At 38.2% G+C, this 16,132-nt stretch overlaps 3 protein-coding genes across 4 annotated transcripts; 2 read left to right on the forward strand and 1 right to left on the reverse strand.

Annotated features, from left to right (window-relative positions):
• The first annotated feature begins 28 nt into the window (after window positions 1–28).
• On the forward strand, window positions 29–14,067 carry LOC134668962 (uncharacterized). Its single transcript, XM_063526471.1, has 5 exons — window positions 29–2,829; window positions 2,915–3,090; window positions 3,560–3,755; window positions 4,518–4,661; window positions 11,068–14,067. Exons 1-5 carry the CDS (start codon window positions 280–282, stop codon window positions 11,215–11,217), a joined length of 3,216 nt encoding a protein of 1,071 aa, XP_063382541.1. The 5' UTR covers window positions 29–279; the 3' UTR covers window positions 11,218–14,067.
• LOC134668983 (uncharacterized) lies at window positions 8,455–10,724 on the reverse strand. Its single transcript, XM_063526498.1, has 3 exons — window positions 10,531–10,724; window positions 9,667–9,846; window positions 8,455–8,971 (listed from the first exon to the last, which is right to left on the reverse strand). The coding sequence occupies exons 1-3, from the start codon at window positions 10,618–10,620 to the stop codon at window positions 8,531–8,533; spliced, it is 711 nt and encodes a 236-aa protein (XP_063382568.1). The 5' UTR covers window positions 10,621–10,724; the 3' UTR covers window positions 8,455–8,530.
• Window positions 14,068–14,699: 632 nt separating the features above from the next.
• Window positions 14,700–16,033, forward strand: LOC134668986 (zinc finger protein ZFAT-like). 2 transcript variants are annotated; one of them, XM_063526501.1, is made up of 4 exons: window positions 14,700–15,031; window positions 15,107–15,188; window positions 15,503–15,592; window positions 15,787–16,033. In XM_063526501.1, the coding sequence occupies exons 1-4, from the start codon at window positions 14,898–14,900 to the stop codon at window positions 15,937–15,939; spliced, it is 459 nt and encodes a 152-aa protein (XP_063382571.1). In that variant the 5' UTR covers window positions 14,700–14,897; the 3' UTR covers window positions 15,940–16,033. The 2 variants fall into 2 exon arrangements, with proteins under 2 accessions (XP_063382571.1, XP_063382570.1); XM_063526500.1 differs by having other exon boundaries at window positions 14,702–15,031; window positions 15,497–15,592.
• The last annotated feature ends 99 nt before the right edge of the window (window positions 16,034–16,132 follow it).

Here is a 16,132-nt window from a genome sequence, read left to right on the forward strand (position 1 = left end):
GTATTTTATAACGTAAACATATCCACCGTAGAGCCTAAAATGGACGCGAAAAAACTTAGCTTGAGTTTTACTTATTTCACTGAGAATCAAATAAAGTGAAACCTTTAAAAAGCATATAATAATAGATTGTTTGCATATTGCATTACCTTAAAGTAGCTACTTTACAGTGACAGTGAAAGACATTATGTAAACTTGTAAGAAATTTATTTTGTGTTACTTTTATTAGTTGTTTGATTTATTTATGCATATAGGTTATAATATATAAACTAAATAGAAACTATGGAAGTTGTGGAAGAGTCTGCGGTCCAGAGTGTTTTAAGCGAGGAAATAATTATTAACGATGGGACGGCTTGTATATCCAGCGCGGCAGACGAGATTACGAGACAGAACGGTGTCGCCGAAACTGGAGCCATGGCCAACTGTGATTCAGTGGCGGTGGCCGAGACCACCGTTCAGGATCAGATACAGGTCGACAGCACGACAGATCATACGCATGTGCCAGTAGATACAAATAAAATTAGTGGACCAATATCTGTAGAAACTGTCGTTTCTACTGAGCCTAGTGCTGAGGCAGTGCCATCAACTACTGAAGGCGATAATGAACTTAACACGGAAAATCAACCGGAATTGATTGCCACTATCCCAGAGTTGGCTTCTAAAATACCTGAAGAAATATCAGAGTTACTTGTTGGTCAATCTGAAGAGATTATTGAAGAAGTTATTCCACAAGCAGAGGGATCAACAATTGAAATGAATGTTGAGTCTAGTGACCAAGTGACTTTTAAAACTGAAATATTAGTTGAGAGGAACGAAAATGATGCTAACGAGATTGATAAAAATGTAGGTCATGTTGATGAGCTTGATGCCTCCAAGAGTATGCTCAGCGCATTGAGTGATGTGCTGCACTCAGACAACATGGAGAACAATAATGGTTCTGTGAGACAAGAAGTTTTAAACAAAGAAGAATTATTAAACATCTTGGAAGGCAATGTTGAACAGACTGATGAACAGTATAGTAAGATCATTCCAGATGATCATAAAATTGTTAAAACCATGGAAGCCCAGATGGCTTTACAACAGTTGACAAGATTAAAATCTGTTAGAAGCCAGAACCCGAGACAAACACCCCGGAAAAAAAAATCAGGGAAAAGGCTTTCACAAAATAGTAGTGATAAATCTAATAAAGAAGAAACCCCAGCAGATGAAAATGAGGTGAATTCTGATGAACCTAAACCTAAAAAAATTACAAAAGTTTCAGCCCCGTCTTCTAAGACTTCAGATGTAGTGGCTTCAGATAGTAAAACAAGCAAAAAGGATAAGAAAACATCAGAAGAGAAACATGAAAGTATGTTTTCGGAAACAAAGAGTAAAAGAAACAGACATACAGATTCAGAAACAACAATCAATGAACCCAAATCAACTGAAGCTAAGAGTAAAAGGAATAGAAGAACTGTAGACATTGTTTTGAAACACTCTGAAAATCCAACTGAAAGTAGGGTAAAAAAAGAGAATGATAATGCATCCACAATTGCTAATGATATGGAAGGAGATGAAGATGATGACACAGAGACTGATGGTAATAAATCAAATAGTGTTAAGGATAAGATTGTTAATGACCTGGTGAGAGATTGGGAAGATGATGAACCAACAAAAGATGATGCTGATGAAAAACTATTGGAGGAAAGTCAAGGACTTATCAAGTCTACTGAACCACTTACAACAGCAATAGAAACTGTTGCCGAGTCTGACCGCATTGATGGGTCATCTATTGATTCATCCACCAGTGACGGTGCCGCAACAAATAAGATTGCAGATGATGGTCAGCCTCAGCGCAGACTTGGTAGAGTTATTAAGAAAAAAGTTATATTTGACCCTGATAATCCCGACACATTCACAAAGGGTAAGCTTCCTGCCAAGTCTAAAGAAGCGTCTTCTGATAAAGAGCAGCCAGCTCCTAAAAAGATTAAGACTGAAGTTCAGCAGAGGCCAAAATCAAAGTCTCCAACAGGAAAACTGCACTGGAAAAAACCACCACCAAAAGCCAATAAAGGAAATAAAAGACTTTCTGAAGTTGATAAGTTATTAATGGATGAGGGTGCTGTAAATATGATATACCAGCTTACACCTGAAGCTCCTAAAGGTAAAAAGAATATGAGAACCAAAGCAGAATTTATCAAGAAAATCCAGAGTTCAACTCCAGATGGCAAAGAAATGAAGTTTAGGGAAAGAAAGAAGGAATGTCTCAAAGAGGAATCAGAAGCTAAGAAGATTTTAGGTGGAAAGCAAAGGGGATCTCTGAGTAGTTCAGTCAAGTCAGTTGGTGAGGACTTTGAGACTCACAGTGCCGATGACTCAATTATTTACCGTCGTCATTCTTCAAGCTCCTATTCCAGCAACTGTATGAGCCCACTCAGGCTTAACGACCAAGATTCCAGCGTGTTACAAGACACCTCGCGTATCTCCCAGCAAATGGCAGATAGTCTGAATATTTCTAATGCTGATGAAGAATCTGGTGACCAAAAATCTGAAGTATTTATGTCTGATGTGAATATAGCATCACCTAGTGAAGTAATCAATAAAAGTGATTGTTTGTCCATTAAACAAAAGCTGAACTCCAAACTCCAGAATGTTTTAAACAAAAGGAAACGTGATAATACAAAGACAGATAAACCTGCAAAACAGAAGAAAGTGGCTCCTAAATATGACGAAAATTCTTTTAAGAAAGAGGAAGAACAACATCTGTCCAAGCTAAAGAACTTGTCTGTGAAATTTGATCATAATTTAGCAGAAATTAACGTAAAACGGAAAGGAGATCAATATACTATCGAGGTTTGTAAATATTGCTAACTTTTGTACTTGTTGATTCATTTGATAAAAGCTATAAGCTATAACATTTGTTCAATCTTATTTTCAGACTTTGAAAGACCTGGAACTGGCGTTAGCATACGTTAACAACAAGGAAGACATCGCCGTGACTCTCCTGTCCTCTGAATGTGGAACACTGTGCTCATCTATTGATTTAAGTCCCCTGCTCACTGAGGATGTGGAGATCAGAACTACCAATGCTGTCTTATTAGCAGAAACTATAAGGTGCCTAATACATATAACTACGAACTACCTATACTTTATCAAAATACGTTTTTCTTAAGTTAACTACAATAAATATTTAGTAGGGAGTGCCAATTTCTGTCCTGTTAATAAAATTTCTTTTGGGTCTCTGGGTAGCCATTACTTAAACTGATTAGAATTTTAAAAGCTAATGGGTACACGGCTACACGCTGCTCATTATTAAGTAAACTGTGAGACAGAAAGAGCGCAAGTCACGCAACTGCGCTTTAACGGCGAGTTATGCTAACTAGTCTTGCTTACAAAACATTGATTTGCCTTGAGGCCTTCTGGCGCGGATACAAGCTGGGCCACCTTCCACTAAATAGGCGTGTTTAAAATACCGTGAGAATCAGCTTGTGTGAATACGATACTAACCTACTACAGTACTGTAGTTGTGTGTACTATTATACCAACTTGTTAAATATGATAATTTTATCGTTTGTCACTGCAGATCGCTGTTGAGCACAGTGGAGCAGCACGGCAAGCTCCTGTGCGCGGGCGTGAGCGGCGCCTGCTCGGGCGTGGGGCTAGCGCTGGCGGCGCTGGCCGACGTGGCGGTGGCGGGCGAGCGCGCCAGCTTCGCCTTCGACGGCCTGCTCGTCGGCTCCGCGGCCTTCGTAGCACACGGCCGCCTGCCGAGACCCACGGTCAGTACTGTCATAGCCACCTGCCCCTAGGCGCCATAGACCACCTCAACTACAAGATGAAACTTAATGAGTGTGGTCCCCACACTTAAGCGCTCACGTATTCATTCAGTAGTAGCGCGACCGCATATTTTAGCGTACGCAATTTCGGTAATGCAATGTTATGGCATCATTAAGCATGGTTTCCTTACCTGGGTGTGATGATTACCGCCATTTCTTTCGTTGCTTGAATTTATAGATGTAAAATTAGATTCCCTGCTCACATGGCTTACTCTATGCTATGGCAAAGGTAAGAAACCACGAGGCGTTCTGGTTATAAGAAGTTAACTTTGTAATATATCAACCTAACCCCATTAGGCAGAGACCGAATAAAATAAAATATTTTATTTGTTTTTTGCCAATAAAATATTACGGAATAGGTTTTCTACTCAATTTTTAATATCTATAAGTAGAATACGTGTATAAAAATGAGTCTTTGCCCATTTTGCATTTTAAAGCACTTCCTTTACCTACATTACGTATACGTACATTCTAACTTACTGTAGATGCAGAATAAGAAACACATTAAATAACAAAAAATAAAATATAACATTGATCATAATCACAATTTTAATAATTCTTATAGGATATATGAGTTAAGTTAAAGTTCGTCTAGAAGCCTACCTACATTATTATGTAATTCGATTAGTAGCACAAGTGTAGTCAACGGCGCAACTGCCAGATAAGCACGGACTGTCACTGATGGGGGTATTACTTTATTTACAGGTTGATAACTTGATCGTGTTCGGCCGTAGACTGTCGGCCGAGGAGGCGCAGCAGGCTGGACTCGTCAGCCGAGTGGTGTGGCCGGACCGGTTCCACGACACGCTGCGGAGCATAGCTAGAGACATCGCCAAACAACCTACCAGGGTAATTATATTTATACGAGTCAATATTATTTTGTGTCTGTCCGCTGAAGAGGCACAGTTTGGCGGCCTAGTCAGCGGTGTGGCTGGATCGGTTCCACGTGACACTGCGGAGCATAGCTAGGGACATCGCCAAACAACCCAGCAGGGTAATTATATTAATATAAGTTACATTTTTGAGTACTCGATACGGTAAAGCGATTGTGCATTAGGGTGGAGCGAAATTCTTTTTTTTGGATTTTGGATTTCTAATAGTGATAAAAAGTTGCCTTTAGGGTTTAAGATAAGAAGTTATTATGACGACTTTACTATTAAAAGGGAGTAAGTGCCTCCGCAAGGTCAATGAACTTTTGTATGAAATTTTTTTGTCCTGTATATAGCACCAACTTTGTTTAAGGATTATTTGGACTTAAAATGACAAATTTAGGTTTTTTACTTATTAATTATTCTTTTTTATTTAAAGTTATTATTTAAGGTGAATAAAAAGTTCAATCAGACATTCACCTCTATAGTAATTATTGACTATACCAGTAGTCAAATATGGGCCGTATCCACTGCAATGACGTATATTTGAAATCTAGTAAAATTGACCAAGAAGGGGTAAAAAAGTATGTTTTATGTCTTCATTATATCAGCGATGAAAGTAAATCCATGCTTTCAAAATATAGATACCAATTTGACGAAATTTTCTGCGAATTCCAGTTTTCTATCTGATGATTAAGTGGAGGAGGGATATATATCGCTTTGGCCTTAAATATTGATTATAATATTATAAATAGGTACACAATTATATTGTTTCTGAATTATTTATCAAAGTTGATTATTTTTGTTTCAGAAGACACTTAGTTTGTCGTTGTATATAACTTATATTGTAATTAATCACGTTTAATATCTTGTCGTCCTGAAGTGGGTTATACGATGAGAAGAGTGTAGTCTTCAAATATATTGCAAAACTTTTTCATCATCATCATCATCAGGCTATATTAGTCCACTGCTGGACATAGCCCTCCCCTAAAGAGCGCCATAGCGCCCTGTCTTCAGCTTGCCGCATCCAGCATCTGCCTGCAGTCTTTCGCAGATCGTCATCCCACCTGGCCGAAGGGCGTCCTACACTACGTTTGCCGAGTCGCGGTCTCCACTCAAGAACACGTTTCCCCCAGCGGTTGTCGGTTCTTCGTGCGATATGGCCAGCCCACTGCCACTTCAGCTTGCTAATTCTTTGAGCTATGTCGATAACTTTGGTTCTCTGTCGAATGTATTCGTTACGAATCTTATCCTTCAGAGAAACTCCGAGCATAGCTCTCTCCATAGCTCGCTGAGCGACTTTGAACTGGTGGACCAACCCTACCGTGAGTGTCCATGTCTCGGCTCCGTAGGTCATGACGGGTAGGACGCACTGATTGAAAACTTTTGTTTTCAAGCATTGCGGTATGGATGACGAGAAGACTCGGCGTAGTTTCCCAAACGCTGCCCAGCCCAGCTGGATCCTCCTCTTGGCCTCCTTCTCGAAATTGTTTTTACCTAACTGTAGAATCTGCTCGAGGTAAGTATATTCCGAAACGATTTCGAGAAGGTGGCCATTTACGACTATCGGTATTGGATCAATGTGGCCATTGATCATGACTTTAGTTTTATCCAAATTCATGCCAAGACCGATGCGTCGCGAGGCCGCAGCTAGGCTGTCCAGCATCCGGTTCAGCTCCTCTAGCGACTCCGCCACTATGACTATGTCATCTGCGAATCGTAGGTGTGAGATGTAGTCGCCGTTTATGTTAATGCCCTTACCTTTCCAGTCCAGCGTCTTAAACATATCTTCCAACGCGCTTGTGAACAGTTTCGGGGATATAACATCCCCCTGTCTCACCCCTCTGCGCAATTGGATAGGTTTAGACTGCTGACCCTGTACTTGGACACTCATGGTGGCGGCTTCGTAGAGACATCTCAACACCTCGATATAACGATAGTCTATTTGGCATCGCTGTAAGGATTCCAGAACAGCCCAGGTCTCGACAGAGTCAAAGGCCTTCTCATAGTCCACAAAGGCTAGACACAGGGGCTGATTATATTCTTCGCACTTTTGTATAATCTGCCTCACTGTGTGAATGTGGTCTATGGTGCCATATCCTCCGCGAAACCCTGCCTGCTCTGGCGGCTGGAACTCGTCGAGTCTCCTGGCAAAACTTTTTATGGAGTCAAAATAAAAGAAAAAACTCTTTTAACACCTAAATGTATTCCAATACATATTTATCTAAAGGAAAGAACCTTTTAAAAAAAAAGGAAAACAATATTTAACACATACATATGAGAGTAAAAGTTGCTTGCACTCACGTAGTGTTGGTGGTTCCTTCTTAGGTATTTGAAACCATTTATTATGGTTTATTTAACTGGGAAATGGATAATATCGAAGAAGGAAAACATATTTTTATGATATACAATAATCAATACATACATATCATGTTTTATTTTTTTATTTCGGTTATTTTCACTTTAGCGATGTTGATGCTGCCCGTAATGGATTTTAAAGGCCCATTTCATCAAGCAATATATTTTTTTTATAATTGGTACTTATATTTTTAATAAATATTTGTTTACTTAGGTGCTTACAATAACTGTATAATTAAATATTTCATCATCATCATCATCATCATTTCAGCCTTTATACGTCCCACTGCTGAGCACAGGCCTCCTCTCGAGCGCGAGAGGGCTTGGGCTATAGTCCCCACGCTAGCCCAATGCGGATTGGGGACTTCACATACACCTTTGAATTTCTTCGCAGATGTATGCAGGTTTCCTCACGATGTTTTCCTTCACCGAAAAGCGACTGGTAAATATCAAATGATATTTCGTACATAAGTTCCGAAAAACTCATTGGTACGAGCCGGGGTTTGAACCCGCGACCTCCGGATTGCAAGTCGCACGCTCTTACCGCTAGGCCACCAGCGCTCTATTTTATATATAAACGTGATTAATTATAATATATTTTTATATCTAATTAAATATTTAGGCAGGAAATAAAGCTTTAATATCATTTTTGATGGTTACACACGTGTCACGTTTTTCCACTTCTTTAAATATTTGAAAGGTGATGCGGAGGCACAAGATGACGTCATAAAAAAATATAAAAAATCACACAATATACTCTTACCATAAGACAACTTTTCCGCACTATTAGAATTGAATCTACGAATAAAAATTTTTTTCCATACAAGCGCGCTCCACCCTATTGTGCATACGCACTATACAAATCTATAGATTAGATTAGATTAGATTAATTTATTTCTTATTGAAAATTACATGATATTTAACAATGTCATAAATGTCATAATGTTTCCAAATAACATGAATTCACAAAAAGATCGTCAGATTGTAAACAATAATAATAATCTTTAAAATAATTAAAAAATAAGTAAAAAATATAAAACAATCAAATAATCATAATAAAAATTAAAAGTAATAGTCAAATACAGTAAAATAAAATGTCAGAGAGCGTAATAAACATACTAAATACAATACATAACAGAACATCACACAATGATATACATAATTACAGCCATCTTGGTGTTGATAATTTTATACATTATCATTTATCACTTGACACCAAACATGCTAAGGAGCATTCCACGGGCTGTCCCGTACAAACGAATTTTATTTCCTGTGTTGCGACTTTTTTTTCGGCATTTAAAGCAGGCGATTATTTTTCTGTGCATATTTTTGACCATTTGTCATAGAAAAAGAAACTCTTATACCTGCAAATCTTCAAAAAATTCGCATTTGTAGGTGACAGACGGTAGACAATTTCATGGAATGCTCAAATCGCTAACTTGAATCTTATTCAATACAAAAATGAATCCCATATTATTGCTGCACCAGGGGCTAATAATCTTCGTAACTATAATCGTCGCTGATGCGTTCACAATGAGCCCGCCATCCCTTCCCCCGGTAGAGAAGTTCAGACATACTGATCTCCGGCAGCCCTCCCCCTTGCACACAGATATGATGCTTAGGACACTTGCACGACTGATACAACGCAAACAAGTCCTCAGTAACATGACCGCACAACTCTCCTGTCTTACAAGAAGGCAGCGCAGCACATCGATATTGACTAATATCTTCGTTTTCTATAGTAGAAATCAACTTCCAATATGTGGGGTGCCGACAGCGACATTTAAATGTGATTTTAGGAGGCGCGAGTTGTATGTTTTTGTGATGTAAGCTTTCTATTTGTTCGGGGTCGATGCGGGCGTACGGAGACTGGACGGTCAGTGGAACGTCGCCGATAGAACAATCCGGCCAGTCGGTGATAGGTTTACAAAACTGAAAAATAAAATATTAAGTGTAGTAGTTTAATATGTTTAACACGATAAAATCCGTCATGTGCGATCTGCGTCTAGTTGTTAGATTTACTTAAGTATCCTCGATATCCTCATTTTTGAATAATGGGAGGTACTTGTAGGTAATTTGTACTTACGAAATTTTGGAGGCACGGCAAGAGATTGTATTTTATAGTATCACTACATCAGTATTGGTTGTGCATTACCAAATATAAACATCATGATATAGTATCCACTGAGTACATAAATTGTATGAGATATGAGAAAGTCAATTCGAAGCCGTATTTGTATTCATAAGAAACATTTAAAGGCGTAATTTAACAGACCCCCAACAAAAGGTACAGTCGGCGCGAATGCAACGTTGCACCACCGCCGCGCAGCCCACACTCGCTCTGCCACGAAGCGCACACTGCGAGCGTCAAGAGTGTGCACGCTAGACGTTAACGCCACAAATGTACGATGGTCGGCGAATATGCACGCCCGTGTAGCTCGGAGAGTGCGTTCCGTGACCGAGCCATCAGTTAGGGCTGATTTAGACGGCGCGCGAACTCGCATGCGATTTTAGTTACATTGCGGACTGTTGGTGACGTCCAATTCAACCGACCGCTCAAAAACCGCAATGTAATGGAAGTCGCATGCGAGTTCTCGCATCGTCTAAATGAGCCCTTTTTATCTCACTTGGAAGTGCGCGCGGTTGTTGAGCTCGATCCGTTGATCTTGCGGAAGCAGCGTGTCGCAGCGCGCGCGGCGCGGGCAGCGGCACAGCCGCACGAGCGCCGCCGGCCGCCAGTACCGTTGCAGCACGGCTGCGCATGCCGTGCCCGCCGTGCACTCGGGCAGGCTGCGTTCGCTCTCGTCCTGGAGCAGTGGATAAAGCTTATTCTCTGGGTTCCTAGGATAGCGGTGCCGTCATATAACAGCCGTCTCCGTACAAAATACTACGACATCTATTTTTAGCCGTATTATTTTGTATGGAGAGACGGCCGCTATATGATGGCACCGCTATCCTAGGATAATCGAGCTTTAGCGACTTAATTGGGTTATTGACTGGTTAAAACAAATGTATGACTGTGTGTATAGCACGGTCAGAACGTGCCATGTGTGGCCCTTGGGTTAGGGAAGGACGATGTCGACCAACAAATTCCTCTTGGAAACTACTTATCCAAAATGGAAACCTTCGAGTATAAGATAACAAAAACTGCAGTTCTACGAGTACCTCTGTATTCTATAATCGGTTGTTACTTCATGTGTGATTACTGATTAGAAATAATTTATGTTACTGTGAGTTATCGGTAGGTATTTAAGCACGAAAATGAATAAGTACAGACGATTAAGAATGAGCAATAGGTAACAATCGGCCTCATATATATTTTAGGTTTGGGTAATCAAATTAAAAATCCATTATCGTTAACTTTCGGAAACGAAAAAACTATTTAATTTTTCTCCGTGTGTATAATCTGTACAACAGGAATAGCTTAAATACAATATGTTTGGTACGCTAAGTCCATCGTTAGTAGTTTTTACTAAATATACGATACTCACTATACCATAATAATATAAGATAGAATCCTGATTTTCTTGACATGTAACGTGCAAAGACAACGCAACTAACAATATTCCGTAGACCCACATTTGAGAGCAATATCGTCTTTACTACAGCTAAATACACATAGCTATAGCAAGCGACGATTATGAGGTCGTAACCCGTGGCGATAAAAGCTAACCTTGTATGTGTTCGTTTATTATGACGGGAATAACTTTTTGTGTAGGTAGGTAGGTATGTGGGTAAAATGCTCCAAGCTCTTGTTTATTAGATGTTATGCATATAAATATAAGATTTCATATTGCCACTCATTGCCATTAGCGATATTAGAACTGCAAATTTATTAGTAGACACGCTGAAATTCTTGTCGGAAATAGAAAATGCCCATTTTTAGGTCAGATATAAACGTATTTGTACTTAACTACTGCCTCAGTTAACTGCTTTAGGTTTTTCCATGTTTATGAGTGCTGGTAGTAATCAAATAAAAAATCTGAGATAATATTTCATGTTCATTAAACAAGTATGTTTCTTTGCAGACTATCTTGGTGAAGAAGCAACTTCTGGCCTTGAACAGGAGTGAAAAAACATTCCAATCGAGTTTGGAGATGGAACGCGACCTCCTAGTCGATTATTGGACGTCCAACGAGGGCATGGAGGCGCTCCGAGCTACCCTGGACACAGCCTAACTCTTGACAGCCATGTTACGGCTCGGCGACATTGAGCGACTCGCGACGGCGGCAGAGACAATCATAGGTGGGAACGAAAGGTCCGATCGCTGTGTCTCGCTTCAACCTATGGTTATCGCTGCCGCCGTCGCAAGTTGCTCAATGTCGTGGCCGAGCCGTTAGGGGGGCTAGACATGAATGTAAATTAAGAACTCAATTTAGAATTTAATCATAGCCAGTAGTTAATATAAATAAATTGTGACACTTTGAATTATTTTATTTGTCAGCTACATATATGTGTTTGAAGACATATATGTACATCTATGTTTAAGTGAACATTTTGTTAAATATTGGTACTGAGTTTGATTTCAATGGACTGCAATTTAAATGAAAACACAACTAGAAGATAATTAACTTCTTAGTGCGTATGCTTATTGGCTGTAGTGACAAAAATATAATTTGTTTTTATCTACTCGTTGTATAGGTACTTTTGCTGGCTCGTTCTTTTCTGTAACATTTATTTCCATTCCTTTATCGCTTCATTGACAAAGACTTTTTAACTGTCATGAAAAACATTTGTCATTAAATGTATTTCTTTGCAATATTCTTGTTTATGCAATACAAACAATAAATATATAAGCATAATCACTTTCAAGTTCTAATATGTATAAGTAATTATTTTAATCATTAATTAATAACCCAATATAAATGGTAAATATACGTGTCGTGAGTTGATTGTGGACATGTTCCACTTAAAAATATTTTGATTATTATTAGTAAACCTTACATTATGTGTATGTCAGTGCAAAGATAAATTAGGTTCACTACCTTGCCTAGGGTAATCTTATATTCATCTGAACGAAACTGCTTCATTAATTTTAGCTCAAATTATATTCCACGGTTGAAAAAGAATCGGATTTATTTAAAATGGAGCAGTTTTTAACGGACTAGGTGTTATTAGATTTAATTACATTATGTTATGTTATAGATGAAATTGTTTATGTTAGTTGTTTCAGATTTTAGTTTATGATTAATCGCAATAACGCAAAATTTACAAAAACGATATTGTGTTCCTCTCTTTTTATTTGAGGTGATGTGCAGAAATCCTGGTCATGTATAAACTCTTAGCAGGGGTGTAACTATACAAGATTTCATGAAATTAATTGTTACGTATAATAAATGAATTGTCATAATAAGTGGGTACTATGCAATAGTAGGTATATTACATACCTAAGTCAGTAAAATAAGAAATGTCTTCGCCTCGGCCGACAAAAACATGTGTACATGTGTGTTTATTGAGGCGTCCTTATTTACTGACCGAAGTGAGTCTAGTACTTTTCTTTCGACGGAACCGGAACACCTTCGTTTAACGCACCGGGCCAAATGTTGACGCTTTATGGCCGAATGGCATAACATATAATAGTTTAATATTTCGACCAAAGACAACAATACGACCTAACAGCAACACTTCACTTTAAGCCGACGTCGGTGGACCATGTCTTTGCAATAATGTTGACGAATTGTTAGTTAAAATACGAACCATGGTACTGAACAGTGGCGGATTTGCAGTCTTTGCCGCCCTAGGCCCTGTAGCCGGCCCTTTCTCAGCACCCATCATATTGACTACATTTTGAGTTATTTCTGGTTTTCATCAGCGAATTTTTACCATTTTAAATTTGCCGCCCTAGGCCCGGGCCCACTTGGCCTTAGGGTAAATTTAATCCGCCACTGACTGTGAATTTAATATTGGACCATATTCATAAAACCACGTGTTACGGATATAAAATGTTTCTAATTCTATTAAAAAGAAAATTTACATTAAAATATAAGCAATTTTTTGAATTACAGTGATTTCAATTGTTCTTAATTTAATTCCAGAACTACTGTACGTAGGCGCCTGTGCTTAGAGCATAGCAACAATTGCGAAACTTATATTCCGCACATTTTGGCTAAGTCCTCTTTCATTTTGCCTGTGATGTCTAACGAAATACTACGCCTGGAATTGGACGAAAACTTTGATGGTTATTGAATAAGTACCTAGTGGCATTCCTTTATTCGATTCTTATTATAATAATTATCGTTTCATTTTCTAGATTTCATTTCACTGTGTGTATTACCTTCTTATAGTGCAATCTCAAATAATGTTCACAGACGTAAGGTAAATACCGCAATGATGTTAAAAGCATGATTTCTAATTCCATCTTAATGCCAGTGTCGCCTTACAGAATATTAGCTGTACTATCTTTTCCCTAAGTAGTTACAATAGTTTCAACGAATTATTATTTTTAAATGCATTACACTCCGATGTCAAGCACAAGACACAAAGGACTTCAATCGTCTTGCTGAGTGTACGGACGGCGAAAAACATTGCTTATAATATCGTTGTATTAAGTAAGCCTCCCTGATGTATTGTCTTACTTTTATAATTTATATAAATAAAGTGCCTTTCTTAAAATATCATTGTTTTAAGTGTAGTTAGATTAAGGTATGAACTACACCTAGATGAAGTCCGCATTCAGGCTTTCCCCACACATACTCTAAGCCAGTATACATTATCCAAAGTGAGCCAGAAAAAGGCACCGAAATATTGTGCTGTTGCAAAGTTATGTATAAGTATACAGAATACATTAATTATTTCTTTTTCAACTTTCACATTGTTTCATCTTTATGTTGGATCTAAATCGCAAATAAATCTGCCCTGTTTTTGAATAATTATATGTAATTAATTTGGATATAAGCTGAATTATGACTTATGACTATCTGTATTTTTTGTATATTATTAAATCTAAACATTTATGTTTACCTACTTGATCACTTACTGTTATATTTAGTTCATTTAAATGGTTGAATAAATCGTATTTTATTGTCGCACCGTGAAGTCTCATTTTAACTACACTTTAAACCATAGAACAATTTGATTTGAAACGATTGCTAATATTAGAGTTTAATGCAAGTATCGAAAAAAAAACAGGATGTTTACTGTGTACAAGCTGTACAGTGTGTATAAAAATAGTTATTTGCGATACAAGTGCGGAAAGTTGGAAATTCGGAACGAGTTGCGAATTACATATTCGCACGTGTATGGGTGATATTCCGTCTGTCCAATGTCATTGCCTCGCACTCTCTCATTAAGCAAAATGTGAGACAAAGAAATTAGGTGGACTACCATCCTATCGTACAACGTTTTACAGTACATGTACAGGTAATTCGCAACTCGTGTTGGAGTTGCGGATATATCGATACGAATTACTAGCGTGAATAGAGCTGGAGAAGATGCAGTTCAATACAAAGAGCATGTGCATGCTACTTGCGCATGTCACATGCCAGGCACACGCACGATATACAAGAGGTCGCGAGCAACTGATGCATGTGGCTTCAGCATGCTGTTTCCCTGCATTTGAACTTGCGCGGGTTACATACGCCATGTGCAATAGACAATGTAGGTGCGTTCGTTTAACGCTTTTACGTTGGTAGCACCGGTCAATTGTCAATGTCAATCCGGTAATGTTCCGGTTTATAACCTGTTTACGAATAATATTTATTTTTGGTTTTCGCCTTTCGTCGTTAATTGATATATATTTTTTAACTCATATTTAACTTCTTGCCGTACACCGTGTATCGAGAGGATTTGTTTTTATACAACTGGTGTGTCAATGAGTAGAAGCCTGTGTTTCAGTTAAATAACTTGTTCCAAATGCAATATGCAAGAAGTAGCAGTCTTCGTTTGTAGTTTTTGTAAAGACACATTCGATTGTAAAGATGATATCGCATGCCATATACTAAATACCCACAATAGTAATAAAATCGTAAAAAGGTTACGAGAGCAGCTAACAAAGTAAGTAATTAAGACTGTATTTTAGTGTCACGACATGAAATTGCTAAATGTTTTATCCATTTGACTTTGTTCCAGACTAAACACCAAGTCGTCCAAGCTAAAACCTAGTAAATCATGTCAAAAACAAGAGAAACCTGGCTCTATTCAACAGACTAAGGTTTGATGTTTTAAGTTTGGAATTTAATAGCTGATAAATGTTAATTAACATTACTTCTTTAGTTTAATTCCATTATTTGCTTTAAAAGAATGACCAGAAGACTTGCATAAATAATTACAACTTGTTTTACATTTATGGCCAGGCCACATTGGCTATGTGTGCATAGACATGCATGTGTGCATTGTAATATACAGACATGAGAGAGGACACACTGCTTGCTGTTGAAAATCTAGCTGTTTCCTGTTAGTTACTGATATTATTATATTGTATGCTGTAGTTATTTATCTAACCCATATTTTTTTTTTAAGGTGAAGAACCTTGAAAAAGAATTTTACTGTGATATTTGCTACTATAAAACTGTTCATCGGTCTACATACAAGAGGCATTTGTTAAAACATGAAAAAGTAAGTATGAATTTTTTCATAGCTCCACTTAATTTTATTTTAGAGTAGTAGAGGTATTTATAATAAATTGTACCATGCTAATCGATATTAAACTTTCGTGAGACATATTTTAAAATGTTTATACAACAACCATGCTATGTTTGTACCATGCTAGAAAAAAAACGAGATGTGTTAATCTATTTAAATTGTTACAGGATGGAAGACAACACAAATGCACATATTGTTCGTACTCAGCCGTACAGCCACATAATCTAAAAGTTCATCTGAAAACTGTACATCCATTTGGTGCTGTGGAGCCTGTTATTATTGATCAAAGTCAAGTTGATACTTCATGGATATACTCATGAAGACACATACATCACTGGCTCAGTGACCCAAAGAGGATCTTGGCCTCTCACACAAGACCGCGCCACTCTGCCCTATTCTGTGCCACTTTACGCCAGTTGGGTATTCCGAGGGCGGACAGGTCTTTTTCGGCTTTGTCACTCCAGCGGAATCTGGGACTCATCAAGACAACATCTTTTAAATAAAACCAACAAG

This window comes from Cydia fagiglandana, chromosome 11 (assembly GCF_963556715.1).
Source record: "Cydia fagiglandana chromosome 11, ilCydFagi1.1, whole genome shotgun sequence".
Lineage (NCBI taxonomy): Eukaryota > Metazoa > Arthropoda > Insecta > Lepidoptera > Tortricidae > Cydia > Cydia fagiglandana.

Bases quoted from the DNA above. Each gene is read 5' to 3' on its own strand.
- LOC134668962 (XM_063526471.1), top strand. From the start codon at position 280: ATGGAAGTTGTGGAAGAGTCTGCGGTCCAGAGTGTTTTAAGCGAGGAA. The intron at 2,830-2,914 runs GTTTGTAAATAT...TCTTATTTTCAG, and splicing joins GAGATCAATATACTATCGAG to ACTTTGAAAGACCTGGAACT. The intron at 3,756-4,517 runs GTCAGTACTGTC...CTTTATTTACAG, and splicing joins GCCGCCTGCCGAGACCCACG to GTTGATAACTTGATCGTGTT.
- LOC134668983 (XM_063526498.1), bottom strand. From the start codon at position 10,620: ATGTGGGTCTACGGAATATTGTTAGTTGCGTTGTCTTTGCACGTTACA. The intron at 9,847-10,530 runs GTGAGTATCGTA...CCACTGCTCCAG, and splicing joins TCTTATATTATTATGGTATA to GACGAGAGCGAACGCAGCCT. The intron at 8,972-9,666 runs GTGAGATAAAAA...TTTATTTTTCAG, and splicing joins ACAACCGCGCGCACTTCCAA to TTTTGTAAACCTATCACCGA.
- LOC134668986 (XM_063526500.1), top strand. From the start codon at position 14,898: ATGCAAGAAGTAGCAGTCTTCGTTTGTAGTTTTTGTAAAGACACATTC. The intron at 15,189-15,496 runs GTTTGATGTTTT...TTTTTTTTTAAG, and splicing joins GCTCTATTCAACAGACTAAG to GTGAAGAACCTTGAAAAAGA. The intron at 15,593-15,786 runs GTAAGTATGAAT...AAATTGTTACAG, and splicing joins ATTTGTTAAAACATGAAAAA to GATGGAAGACAACACAAATG.